Here is a 14,194-nt window from a genome sequence, read left to right on the forward strand (position 1 = left end):
GCGGGCGGGTGGCGGCTGCATCCCTCCCTTCCTCCCTCTCTTCCCTCCCACTTCCCGCACCGCCGCGTCTCTCAGTCGGGCCGTGCTCCGCCGGGACTCGCTGCAGGTGGGTGCCGGCACCGCGGCGGAGGGCGGGGGCGGCCGGCCCGGGAGGAGCCGGCTCGGCAGCACCTGCGGCCGGTGCTTCTCGGCCCGTCCCATCGGCCAGGCTTCTCGGCTCCGCAGAGCGCTGCCCCGCTGCCGTGTCCTGGCCGGCTGCCGTGCTCGCAGGGCTCCTTTGGCCCCGCGGCGTGGCGGGGTCGGTGGGGTGCGGGCGGGGGCTGCCAGCCGCGCTCCGGGTGAGCGCTGTAGGGCTGGGCTGATGGCACCTGAGCGCTGCCCGGCCGGGGAGATGGGGACAGGGACTCGGTCTGAATTCCCAGCTGTCGGCCTGGTCCCGGCTCTGCCCGGACACCTGTGTGCAGCCCGGCTCGCTCCAGCGAGGCCGCGGACGGGCGCGAGTTCAGCATCTGCTTCAATGCGCAGGACCGGAGACTTGGCACAAAGACGCATTCAGAGCGCTTTTGTGTAACTTGCTTCATCTTCCTTTAGAAGATTACATCTCAGGAATATCTTCCATCTCCTGTTCTGCCTCCTCTTCCTATGCAACCCTCTTCAACCTCTGTTTACAGCAGCTCAGCCAGGTCTCATTCTTCTGGCGTGCTCAGAGCCAAGAAGCTCTTCGGTTTGGTTGTGGGTTTCTTTTACAAGAGGGCGTCAATTGTTTCATTGAAGATAAGACTCACCCCTAGCTTCTCTACTCCTGTAACTCTGTCAAATGTGATCAGACTTGTCTGTCAGGACTTTATCAGTCCCCATAGCTTTCTCCACAAGATTTCACAACTTTCTGGGGTGTTTAATAACTTTTCTTTAAATACGGTGCTTCTCTGCAGAAAGAAGCTGAAACGACAAGGCAGTAAATGGGAAGACTCGTTTCCTCCCCATTCCCCTTGACTGCTTCTCTAAGGATTAGTGGGTGCACCTGTGTCTTCTGAGTTTTTTCTCTGCCATCTGAAGAACTTATTTGAGTGTCATACAAACATAATTTCTTATTAAGACCAAATAGTGCTCTGCCCTGTCATGGGCTCTCACTTTGAGGTCTATGGCTCACATGACTATTTGGAAACAGCCCCAAGCTGTTCTTTCTCTTTCATCCAGGAATTACAAATAATGTTCTGACTTGTTTCCACACTGCAGACCTCAGACCACTCACAAGGGGCACAGTCTCACATCAGCTGCTTCTGTCTTGCAACCACATTTTAAGCAAGGGAAAAAGGCTGTCCGGAAGAACTTGTTATTGCAGAGCACCCTGGTGTCACAAACCATCTCTGTTCCATTCAGAAGACAAACAGGAAGCCTGTGGATATTGAATGGGGGAAATCTCACTTACTACCTAGACAGATTTAATGTATGAGGAGAGGTCAGGTAGGGAAGCAGATGTGTGGTGTCTGACACCGTCCCCCAGCTCAAGGTCTTGAAGATGTGTGTAGTTTCAGATACTGAGTCAAGCTGAGATCCAGATCTTTATTTGTTTTCTCAGTTGTTGTGGACCAATATTTCCTTTGCTGTCCTAGTTCCCTGGCAGTGATCTATCATCTGGGAACCTCCTGCTAGCCCACAGATTCCCACCTTGCCTGTAGAATTTCCTCCATATAACTCTAATGAGACAGGAAGGATGTTGAAGATGCTCCAAAGTACCAAAAGTTAGGAACTGTTTGGGGGCTACATCAATCTTTATCTGAAACAGATGAGCCAGAGCACTTCTGGTGTTTTGTGACAGCAGCAGCACACATGTGGGTATAAATCATTCTGATGCTGACCCGATCACTGCTGTGATTGTTCCCTTTGGTCCTTTGGGGATCTTGACTTCCTTCATTCTCTGTGTTTACAGTGGGCTGCCATGAATATGTAGAAGGAAAAATGCTAGAAGGGTATGTTGTTTTGAGCAGACCATCTTTGCACTATTCAGTCTGTGTGAAAACAATATTTTAAAAAACCCTCAGGGTTGTATACTTCCAGGGGATGCTTATATCTGAAGGACTGTGTTTTTTCCTTTATCATTGTTTTCTATACTAAAATACTAATTCTAGTATTGGTGTACTGTGATATTAGTATACTATAGTGCTAATATTAATGTTTTAATGTAGTTTACCCTGGTGTAATAAACCAAAACCAGAGCACATAAGCCCACCAAGCACTGGGCTGGATGTGATTGATGGTTAAACTTCCCTGTTTCAACTTGTGCTTTGTTTGTTTTGTACAGTATTGAATCCCCTAGGTTTTTACTAGGGATTCTCTTGGCAGCCCCTGCTTGTAGTGCAACATCCTCCTGCAGTGACAAAGTTTCTCTTGGAGCTGCATACCTACCTGCTTCAGAGTCTTGACTTCCTTAAATTAGGTGCAGCTAGGCTAGCTGTCATCAGCATGATGGTAGCTGATGGTCCTGTTTTTTCTGGATCATACTCAACAGATCAGACACACTTCAGTATCTTATTCCAGGAAGAGTTTAGAGCATCCAGGCGAAGATATCTTTTGCTTTTGGTTTTCAGTTAATTCTGCTGCTTTGTTAACTCCTGAGAAGTTTGCAGTGAAAAGGTTTCTTACTGTGGGCAAGAGCTGCATAGAGACTAGGATACAGGAGGGGAAGTAATTCAGCTCCCTGTATGTGGGCTTCCAGGTCCTGGGCAGGAAGAAGGTAATACAAAAAAAGTGAGAGAGAGGTATAAATGGAAGTCCTTGCCTTTGAGCCTGTTCATAGCCCTTTTTTTGTGGGTTCTTTGCCTAGACTGCTTGCTGTCAGAGGTTTTAGTACTTTAGCCTAATAAAAGGCATCCAAATTAAATCAGAGCTGTAGCTGTTCACTTATTTCACTTAAGTTGATTGGTGTAATTTTCCATCAATACCAAAGCCATACCATGTCAAGTATTTTAAGCATTTTAAATCATGGGACAAATTTCAGCCCAGTAAGAGGTTTCTGAGGGGCATTTCTGAAAGCTGTGCTTTCTCTGCTTCCTTCCTGCTGCCTCACTTTTCAGTGCCAACGCATTGCCGTGGCTTTGAAAGCTATCTCCCAGCAGCTGGATGTGGACAGGTGTGCAGGGTAGACAAGTAGGGGGGATGCTACTGCTTGCAGTGACAGTCTTGCTTTCCCAGGTCCTGCTCTTACCAAGGTGCCTGCTTTGCCCTAAACACTGTAGTAGTGAAACTTAAAACATTTGTGGTGTGGGCTTTTCCAACAGTTCCCTTGAACCCTTACTCTGGCTGCCAGTCTTAACTGTGATGTTAGAGGTGTTGCTCTGTGTAAATCAGCCAGCTGGCATGGCTCTGCCAAGCACTTGTCATGAAAACAGGGAAGGGTCTATTCTCTCTTTACAAGCCTTCCCCTTGCAGTGACAGGGTTATTTTTGCAGTATTTATGTGATATAGCCACTAGGACTTCCAGACCACAAACAAGGAGATGGTTCTGTTTACTGTGCTCTCAGCCCTAGTGTGGGATCTGTCATTTACTTTTTGTCACTTACTGGATTTTGCGCCTCTGACAAGGCACAAGTTGTGAATTCACCTTCCCAGAGAATCACATTCCCATGCCCAGGTGTTTGAAGGTTTCTGTTGAAGACTACCTGTCTGCAGCCTGCAGTAGCTGAGCTCCCATAGCCAGAGAGCTGAGCTGAGCCTGTGCTGCACTGGCCACAGCAGCTGCCCAGGCTGAGGGATCCTGCTGCAGAGCTCATGGACCAGCTTTTTTGTTCAGTGTTAGTAAGAGGTTAACCAGCAAGGTGAGCAGGTGGATTTTGAGCCTTCCCTCAACTGGGCCATTTAGCCCTTGTCTAGGTCTGGGACTTCCTTCCCCTTTGCTATCACAACCTGAAACTGCAACAATGACTAGTTGCTGAACAAGGGACAGAGAGCCCTTGTGCCCTTCTTGCTGGTAGTTAGTCTTCATTATATTCCAATAGCACTAAAAATCAGGGATATGTCTGGTGTATCCAGCAAAGCTTTAGGGCTGCAGCTATGACCAGGGTACCTGTCTGGGCACACACAGAGCAGAGATTCTCTGGTGGTATTGAGCTGAGGTAAGAAAAAAGGTCTCTTCCTGCATCCTCTCACATCTTAGCAAGATTTGTAGCCTCCCTTGTTGCTTGGGCAGGGAGAAGAGGTTCCTGAGCCAGCGCCTTTAGTGATTGCTTCTGATTTTGGAAGAGATGAAACCACCAAGAGCAGTTTGCAAGTCTCACTGCATCAGCATCTGTCCCTGACCTGAGGGCTGAGATTGACATCTTACTTGTCATTTGGATTTTGGTAGTCCCCAGAGGGTCCTGGCTGAGCTGAGGGTCTTCAGCAATGTCTGGCACACAGGTCCATGGCAGAACACAGTCCTTGCTGAAAGTGGGTGGCAATTTCTTGCTTTAAATAACTATACCTTTTACCTGAACTATTTCTTCATCTTTTACTTGTTGCCCAATGAGAAAACACCCTACCCCACATATAAAACCTCTTCTATTCTTCTTGGCATACTTCTGTGCATGTATGACCCACTAGGTGCCCCAGGACAAGCGTATGGCTGATTCTGTCATTAACTCCCTGCCATCTCAGAGTAGATCAGAAGTGCATGGCTGCCATCCTTCCCTTGCTTCCTGGAAGCAGCATGTGCTCCTGGATCTGCTGTAAATGTCGTAGCCAAATGCTTTACCTTCCCTGGTGTTGGGCAAGGAAAGTTCCCTTTGGGCCTCTCAAGTAATCTGAGCGGCTTTGTGGGCTGTAGCTCTGTTGTGACCAGTACTTTGTCACAGCCTGTTTCCTGCTGTTAGGGAGGCAGGATGCTTACTTCCCTTGCAGAGCTTATGCTTTCTTCTCTCCAGACCATCGCCTTTGTCTGCATTCTCCTGGAGCTCTTTTCCTGTGGGTCCAACTACCTTCTTGGTATCTGTTAGCTTTTCTTGTGCTTCTTATCACTCATGCAGGCACAGCCACACAGTTGACCCTGGGTGGGAAGGGTGGGAGTCCAAGCACTAGCAGGAATTGCCTTTGAAATGGGAGAGTCCCAACCAGCAACTGCTCTGTTTCTCTCCCATGTCTGCACCTTTATGTGCTTCATTTGGCCAGAGAGAGACCTGCTGAAGGTAGTCTGAAGACTGTATTTAGCAGAATCTTGTCCATTCCTTCCTTTCCCACCTCTTAATTGATCAAGCACTAGTGGAGAGGCTGTCAGAAAATCTTGTACCAAATTCCACTCTACCACATCCCTGCAGCCCCACCAGGGCTTAGTGTGTGTGGGCCATCCAAAATCCACTTCTAATTGTTCCCATTGTAACTTCTTCCTCTTCCCACTGCTGTTTCCTAGCATGTCTGAACTGAGTTCTCAGAACACTACACTGCTTCTGACTATTCCCAAATAATTATCACATAATTCTTCTCCCAAAATAATGCTAGGTGTGGGTGAGGCGCGTTCGCTTCCAGTGATGTAGCAACATACCTTACACAACAGAAATCTTGGGTGTTTCACTAAACTGAAGAGGGGATGACGGCTTTAGGAGTGTGACTAAGGGGCGTCAGTGTGCCCAGGTGTTGCATGTCATCTCTGGGATTGCTTTCTGGGTTTGCCTTCTCCTAGTGGATGAGTATCCTGGCACCTGCTTTCCTTTCCCAGCCCCGCCCCCAGAGCCTCCCACGACTGATCCATACTGGAGCAGCTCTCTGTCCAGACCACTGCTGTGCTCTCTGGGATTGCAGCTCCTCTCAGTGGGTCCTGCTGTGACCTGGACTTGCTCCCGCCCTGTTTGTACTGAGCAGGGTGCCTTGCCAGCCATGTGAGGGCCAAAGCCAGAGCACACCTCTTGGCATTTCCACCAAGCTCTGCAGGCCTCCCAGTGAGCTTGCACAGACATCAAGGGCTCAGAGAGAACCAGCTGTTCTGGCTGGACAGAAATAAAAATAAAATCCAACTGGGCTGGTTCTGTAGCGGTAAATAGGGGCTGAACTGCAAGTGTCCCTGCTGGTGCTGTGACCCAGCATAGCTCCTCCAGCCACTCACCCTTGGAAACGCTCTGTGAGTCAGTCTGATGGTTTTTGAGCCTTACGAGCATAGAGAAGAGGTTTTCAGGAAAACTCCCCTGATATCTTACTTTGGTTGGTGGGATACTTTTTGTGGGTTTGTTTCTGTTGTTTTTTGGGGTTTTTTTAGGGCAAGGCAGCGTGGATGGGGATGGATGTTCCCCAGTGAAGAACTCCTGACTGCTCTCCTTTCCCAGCTCATGAGTCCTGGCTTGCAGCTACAATTGCGACTGTTAGGTGCTGAGTGCATGACAGAGATGCTACATTAATGGCGTGTTTGTCTCCTTGCAGTGATGAAGATGATGAAGGTGCTACCGTGCCCTGCTGCTCTTTTCCTAGTGATGACTGCATTCACTGTGGAGCCATCTCACTGTGCCAAGGTGCTGATCATGCCCACCATAGTCTTTGACAGCCACTTGCGAGTCTTCATGCGCGTGGCAGAGGCACTGACTGACCAGGGCCATGACCCTGTGCTGCTTCTTCACGAGGGTCGCGATGTGGAAACCTCCCTGCCTGGCTTCCGCGTGCAGAGGTACTGGGGTACCTTCAGCACAGAGAGCGCAGATGCCTGGGTGCAGGAGAAGATAAAGCGTGTCTTTCAAGGGAAGATGACCTCTCTGGAGGTGTTTTCATTTTTGGAGAAGTACCTGGAAAACTGTGACTTAGTACTGGGAAATTCTACCCTTCTGCAGAAACTCCAGTGGGAGCACTTTGACCTGCTTTTGGTGGACCCCAATGAGATGTGTGGATTTATCCTGGCCCACATCCTACACATCAAATATGCTGTGATTTCCACTGGTTTCTGGTTCCCAGCAGAGATTGGTGCCACCTCCCCCATTGCCTATGTCCCTGAATTCAACTCCCTGATGACAGACAGGATGGGCTTTTTTGGTAGGACTTGGAATCTTCTAGTCTACATAATCACTCGTGTGGCTACAAAACTGGTCATCCTGCCCAAGTTTGAACGTCTCATGGAGAAGCATAGGGTGGAGCCCAAGACATCCATGTTGGACCTTGTTCATGGAACTAGTCTTTTCTTCCTCTGTAATGATGTGGTGTTGGACTTTCCCCGTCCAACACTCCCACACGTCATTTTCACAGGGGGGATCCTTGCTGAGCCTGCAAAGCCCCTTCCAGTGGTAAGTGCAAGAAAACTTTGACCTATGATTGCACATCAGCTGGGGAAGCTATGAAGTACAGATCTTCTTTGGAAGAACCTTGTAAAAGTTCTGAAGTGTCTGGAAAGCTGCTGTGTTTTGGTGCTTGTGGGTGCTTTGGTGAGACAGAGAACAGTGAAGTCTGTCAAGCTGCAGGGAGGATGTAGAATTAAGTGGTCCGCTCTGAAGTGGGGTTTGGCCTCACTGTCCATGTAGAATGGTGTGTGGAATTCCTAAGATGGAAGTGTTGCCCCTGGGACTTGATAATGAATAGTTTGTTTGCTCCTATGCTAAAGTGGAAATGGGAAGAACAGTTAATCTTCCTTGTTTCATCACTGATCTGTTAATCCAGAATTTCCTCCTTCACCCTATTTCTCACAGAGCATTTCTGCCCTTGGGCTTGTAGTCTTAAGAAACCACAGGGGAGAGCTTGTTCCTTCATTAAATTCAGTGCAGAATCCCAAAATGTAGAAAACTGAAGGGTATCATCCCCTTTTTCTCAGGGTTCAGTCCTGACAGGTCCTCTCAAGGCTTTGTCCAGCCTATGCCACACTAATCTGTGCTAAATTCAGACAGACATGTTCCTAAAGCCTCTGACTGAAGACAGTATTGGAACAGAGTAGGACTTACCTTACCACTTTTACAAACATTGAGGGGAAATAAACCTAGATTATAAAACTTGGGCAGTCAAGTGGCTGGTGGCTTAGTCAAGCCTGGTGGCTTGACTAAAGGTCTGAAATGGAGATAAGATTTCAATTTTCAAATTATTAGAGGCCTGTCAAGATCTCTGATGGCAACTTTAACTGATGCTGTGGATGCCAATATGTTTTGGTTAAAAAAAAAGAGATCAAACGCCTTAAAAAGAAGCTCTCCAGATGTGTCTGACTGCACATGAGCCTTGCCCACATGGCACAGCCTGCAGGTAATGAAACACACGTAGGGTGCTCCGAAAGCTGTGTCAGAGGGTGGCTGCCTCACAGCTCTTGCAAAACTCTGGCTCGGTCCGACCTGGCCACGTACACACCTGCCTTATAAAGAAGGGAGTTGTTTGCTAGGGCATTACTCATGTGCTTCACAGCTTCCAGAACAGATCCCAGGTCACCAAAGGAAAGAATGACGGAGATAAGTCCAGAGCCCTGCAGTAGGTGGTGGCTGTCATGCTAGCAGGTAGGCATGTCTGTGTCCACATCATGGGATGCCAGCAGGAGAGAGGACCTCTGTAGGTCTAGGTGTAACCTTAAAGAATGTCCCATCTGAAATGTAATTAAGTGTTTATTTCCTCCTATTTGAAACACTATGATTTTGATTGCTTCTAATTAGGACTTGGTTAAATATAGGTACGTATTTGAGAGAAAGTGAGAAGATTTGGTGGTCAACCATGCCTCCCTGGAAATTTCAGTGCTGTTTCTGAAAGTTAAATGTCATGGCCCAATTATAATGGATGACATAGTCATCTGGTTTAGGAGTCATCATACTTTTATTTAGAAAAGGAAAACCAGTACTTTCTCTTCTGTAGCAGTTTCAGTGGTTGTACTGCTCAAAGGATGTGAAACTCAAAAGAATGGAGAAAACAAAATATCTCTGTTGTAAACTTTTTGATTCTTGGATTGTTTTAGGGCACTCTAAGCATTTCTGAAAAGATAGACTTGAGTCTCTGAAGCATACAACAAAGGAGAGATATCCCCAGAGAGTAACACTAAGATATGCTTTGTAACTCTTCCATGCTTTGATCCCGTAACTTTTAGACTATAATTAATATTCGGAATGAATCACTTTAGTTTTCTCTTTTAATAAGAGTTTTTTTATATTTTTTATTAATGTTCTCCTACATGTTTATTTTAGGAAGTATCTATATCAAAGATGTATTTTTATTAAACTTCCCTAGAATGCTCCAGACTGTGATTCATGGGAAACTTGAAGCAGGGCAGAATTCATAATGAGCAACAGACTCAGCCCAGCCTGGAATAAGAGGGAATAGTCCATGTTTGCTTCACAGCTGTGGTTGCTGATTTCTTCTCCCTACTACCTTCTGGCTTTGGTTTAAAAAAGTACAGACTCTCTTCTAGATACAGACTTGTTTATGGAACATTACAGGTTGCCTCTAAATGAAGGACAAATAACTGTGGGTTTTACTGGATCTGTAGCTACCTCTCCGTCGAGTGATCAAAAACTAAATCTGCTGTCTGCAAGTAGCTATCAAGGATGGGTAGAAGCCTTCTGTCAAGATGGCAAGACCTTTTGCCACCTCCAGGAGCCTTTGACATTGGAGAGTTTGTAGGAACTCTCCAGAAAGTTGTTCCTGACTGTGTGATGTTTTGTCTCTTGTATCAGCCTATGTCTGGAGACCCTGACAGGCCTCCTATCTTAGTGGTAATAGGAAAATAGCCTTCCTCTTTTTACTCCAATTTCCTTCTCTGCCCTGACTGTTCCTGTGTGGCTAGTCTGTTTCCAGAACTTTTCTTGTCAAAAGTAATGGTCTTACTCCAGTGCAGGAGATAATGCTATGAAATGCAGGTTTTGGACACTTCCCTGCAAACTCCCAAGACCAGCAGGTGCACAAGTAATTTCTACCTGGCTGGGTGCAAAAATCACAGTGGTTTTAGAGTTCATTGCATGGTGAAAGCTGTGTAGCTTTGTGCTCTGGGTGGATTTGGCTTCATCTTCTCTGTGGACAGCTTTCTAATGACAGAGGCAAGAGTGGGAAGGGCCTTTCTGCAGCAGTACTTCAAGGCAGCTCTGTGTGTTTTGCCCACAGGGTCTGCGTCTCTGGGTGGAAGCAGCAGAGGCAGGAGTCGTTGTTGTCTCCTTTGGCATTGGGATCCGAGCTCTTCCAAGCGATTTGGTGGAGAAGATGGCTGGTGCATTTGCTCGCCTCCCGCAAAGGGTGGTGTGGAGGTGAAAAGGGAATGGGATTAATTTTCACTTGAATTAAATGAAAAACAATGTTGAAGGGTGGTTCATTTCAAACCACAGAATCTGCTTTCTGTCTCTTGATCTGATTGAATTTATTATTGTTCTCTGTGTGTTTCTCTTCTCCTTTTTTCCCTTCCTCTGTCTCCTCCCACAGATATTTTGGTCAGAAGCCAAGAAACCTGGGTGAGAATACGCTGATGATGGGGTGGCTGCCCCAGAATGACCTGCTAGGTAAGGCTGGGTTCTGTGTATGTGTGTGCTGCTAGCAACACCCCTGGAGTTTAGCCCAAACCACAGCAAAGGCACATAAGGATAGCAGCACATGTGTGGGTCTTAACTCTGTTGCTTCTTGTGTGTCTGATCTGTACAAAACATGGTCCTCATCTAACACCTACTTGAAGCTGCTTGGCTCCTATCTCCCTTCTCCTCCAGGGTCTACTCAGCAATTTTGGGCTGCCAAAAAGCCAGCTGTATTCCCAAAGGGCAGCATCCACTCTGCTCAGCCTGCCTGTTTTTCCTTAAACATACACCAACTTTGTGTGTTGAGGAGCCCCCTGTTAGCCCTGTTGCAACATGGAAGGCATTGACTTGCTACTATTTCTTTACCTGCAGGCCACCCCAATGTGAAAGCTTTTGTCAGCCACTGTGGGATGAATGGTGTATTTGAGGCAATTTATCACGGTGTGCCAGTGGTGGGATTTCCTTTCTATGGGGACCAGTTTGACATCATGACCAGAGTGCAGGCGAAGGGTATGGGTATCCTCATGGACTGGAGCAGAGTAAAAGAAGAGGAGCTTTACCAGGCTGTCATCACAGTCATCTCTGACCCCAGGTGAGGCACCTGGAAGCATCAAGCTCTTCCTTGGTGCAGACAATGTGTAGGGACCAGTGTGTCTTTTTGTGTTGACCCCTACACCACCTGTGATGGCTTCTGTACCAAGCTCAGTTGCAGGCTTTGCTCAGCTGACCAGATGTGTCAGTGCCTCAAAATCCTTAGATGCAGTTCAGGAGGAGATACTCCAGCATTTGCTGCTAAGGAGTGTGATTTAGTCGTGTTTAACTGACTGTAATGTTCTTAGAAAGTTTTCTGAGATACTGGGGAACAGACCTCTTCTCTTAATGCCAGCCTGTCATCAGGGAGAGTGAGATCACAGTCTCCCATTGGGACCTCTGTGAACTTGTCCAAAAAACTTTCTGTAGAAACAGAGAGGGAACAGCAGGTATTGTTCCATATGCTCCTTCTGTCAGTCACGTACTCTGCTTTTTCCTAGAACTGAAGCAGGAACAGAAAAGTGGTACAGGACTCCTGTTTTCTAACAGGACATGTGCAACTGCTGGTTTTTGAAATGCTCTCTGAGAGCTTGATTTTTATAATATTTTGTATTTCTTACTATTAAGAGGTGTTGCAGTTTGATACCTGGAAGGGTTTGGCCACTCCTCAAGTGTGTAACTTTTGCTTGATGCTGGGTGAGGTCTTAGGGTGCAAAATCCCCTCAGAAAGTATGTACACATGAACTCACTGAACAGGTGCTTTGCAAGCCAAACTGTCAGTGTTGTTAACAAAACATAAAGTAAAATACACTCTGGCTTGTGCCTTCATGGCTGGCAAGTGCCATCAGAGTGGCTTTCAGAAGAAGAATTGAAGAATTTTGCCCTTCTCTAACGGTATTATTTGGGAGTTGAAAGCATCACTGGATGTCTCCGGCAAGTTCTCAGATATGAAGTTTCTGTCAAAAGGTAAATGTCTTGTCGTCTTCCCTTGCAGCTATAGAAAAGCAGCCCAGCACATCTCAGCTCTGCACCTGGACAGACCAATGCATGCTCTCAACAGGACAGTGTATTGGCTGGAGTACATCCTTCGTCACAATGGGGCACCCTACCTTCGCCCGGCTGTCTACGACCTCTCCCTGTATGAGTACTTCTGCCTGGACATATTGGCTCTTCTCCTGCTGTTTCTGGCCAGCATTGGATTTGTTCTCTACAAATCTGTGGTGTGGTGCAGAAGGAAGAGAGCCAGCCCTGTGTATCAGAATGGCAATTGCATGAAAGGCCACTTCACAGATGAGAAAAAACTGCAGTAGTGGCCAGTGTGTTCTAGGGCATATCCCATCACTGTGAAATGAACTGCTGTTGTGCCAAGAAATGTATGGCATGCAGGCACAGAGAGAGGTGAAAGATCCACAGGTCTGGATGAGAAGAGAGTGGGGAGGGAGGAGTATTGCAAAGGCCTGTGTCTACACCTCTGTGTATAGCACCTGTGGGCGGGGGGGTGAATTCAGGCGTGGGTGGGAGCACTTGGCCAGGATGCTGGGAATGGGGCATAGGTAGGTAGACTTCCAGGGAGGAGTGCAAGTTGTTCCCTTTGTATTGCACATTGGTTTATATGCTGGTGTTGCTCTTCTGTTTTTTTGGATCGTGGAGGCTCTGGATGTAGGGACAGCATTTCATGTGCAGCAGACACCATTTCTCCTCTCCCTTGTTACTAAGAGCCTCAGGAGTCAGGATACCTTTATGTGCAGATGAGAACCTGAAGCAGAGCTGTGGACAAGGAAGGGCACTGAAAATATCATCTACAAGAGAGAAAAATTGGTCTGTCTTAAGTTCTGTGGGTAAATATTGTTCTTCCTGCTTCAGTCAACACTCTGCAATCCTGTTTGTGTTTGAGCTAAATTATTATTTTTTAAAATAAACTTATATTCTTTCTCCTGTGTGGCAGTTCTCTGGTCTTGGTTTAATGTGAACCTATGCTTCTTGTAAAAGGAAATGGTTAAAGCAAGATTAAAGTGCTTTTTCCTTCTCATTACTGCTGCTATGGTCTCCACATACCTCCGTTAGCAATTTTTGGCCTTTCTGTGGCATTTTGTGCAGTGCCTTCCCTCCTCTGCCTTCATGTGGCACACACCCATGCCCATAGCATCTCCAAACCTCTGATGAAAGAAAAATCTGGAACAGCTGCAAGTGGCAGGGCCACAGGAGCAGCAGCCAATAGCTCAGAGAGCTGGTCATAGGAAGTGGGCCGTACACATTTATAGAAGCAGCAAGCTCTGCTCATTTCAATGTGAACAGGCAGTGCTGTTGCCCCACTTGGGCCATGGAATGGAGTGATACCTAATGTGTTTTTACTCACACTGGACTCTAAGGTGAACCTAACTGGAGTGCAGTGCACAACCTGCCCACAGCAGCATCCAATGGTCCCACAGCCAGTGCCCCACACTGAGGAGCAAGGGCTCTGCTCCATGCTCCCACTGGGGCCACTGCAGTGCCAGCAGGAGTTGGAGAGTCACCTCACTGCCACAGCTGCCCTTGCTGGTGGTTTTAGGCTCTGCTCTTGCTTGCTGTTCCATGTGGTTTTTTTCCCAGATGAAAGATGTGTTTCTACTGTACCTTGTGAAGCAATAGTTTGGTTGGGCTCCTGGGCTGCTCTAGGTTGGAATAGTACCTGGCTCTGATGTGGAGAGTCTGCTGAAGCCAGGCAGTGCTGTCTTCCCTCCCCAGGCCTCAGCTTGCAGAGGGGCTAAGGTGAAGGTGACTTTGGATGACCCATCAACCTTGCTCTATAGCAGCACTTTGTGACTTAATGTCCTCTGACCTGAGGCTGTGGACCCTAATAGCCCTAATGGCAGGAAGAGGGAGCAAGGTGCTAAAAGATAGTAGAAGGGAAATGCACATTGTAGATAAGCAATAGGAACACTGTCTACCTGACACCTTTCTGTCTGCAAGTTGAAATTAAGGGGTTGATGGGATTTGGGGTTTATTTTTGGATAGAAAATATATTGCCACAAATTTTCAGCATTCCTGCCTGTTTCCAGTTGCACTATGTTGACCTTGTTGTCATCTCCAGATGAGTTTGGCCAAGGGGGTGGAGGTGGGGCATTTTGTCATCTCTGAGGTGGAAGGAGATCATTACTGCTGCCTACATGAGAGTTTGGATGTTTAGATTAGGCTGAATATAGCAAGAGAATTGGCATGCTTGCGGCTTGGTGACAATGTTGGATTGTTTTGAACTTGAAGGAAAAAGAGAGAGAGGACAAACA

General features: G+C 47.2%; 1 protein-coding gene across 1 annotated transcript; it reads left to right on the forward strand.

Moving 5' to 3' along the window:
* Positions 1-69: 69 nt before the first annotated feature.
* On the forward strand, positions 70-12,831 carry LOC131580482 (2-hydroxyacylsphingosine 1-beta-galactosyltransferase-like). Its single transcript, XM_058841744.1, has 6 exons — positions 70-106; positions 6,382-7,229; positions 10,003-10,142; positions 10,315-10,391; positions 10,773-10,992; positions 11,926-12,831. The coding sequence occupies exons 2-6, from the start codon at positions 6,384-6,386 to the stop codon at positions 12,239-12,241; spliced, it is 1,599 nt and encodes a 532-aa protein (XP_058697727.1). The 5' UTR covers positions 70-106; positions 6,382-6,383; the 3' UTR covers positions 12,242-12,831.
* Positions 12,832-14,194: the final 1,363 nt, after the last annotated feature.

Source organism: Poecile atricapillus, chromosome 6 (genome assembly GCF_030490865.1).
Source record: "Poecile atricapillus isolate bPoeAtr1 chromosome 6, bPoeAtr1.hap1, whole genome shotgun sequence".
Taxonomy (NCBI): domain Eukaryota; kingdom Metazoa; phylum Chordata; class Aves; order Passeriformes; family Paridae; genus Poecile; species Poecile atricapillus.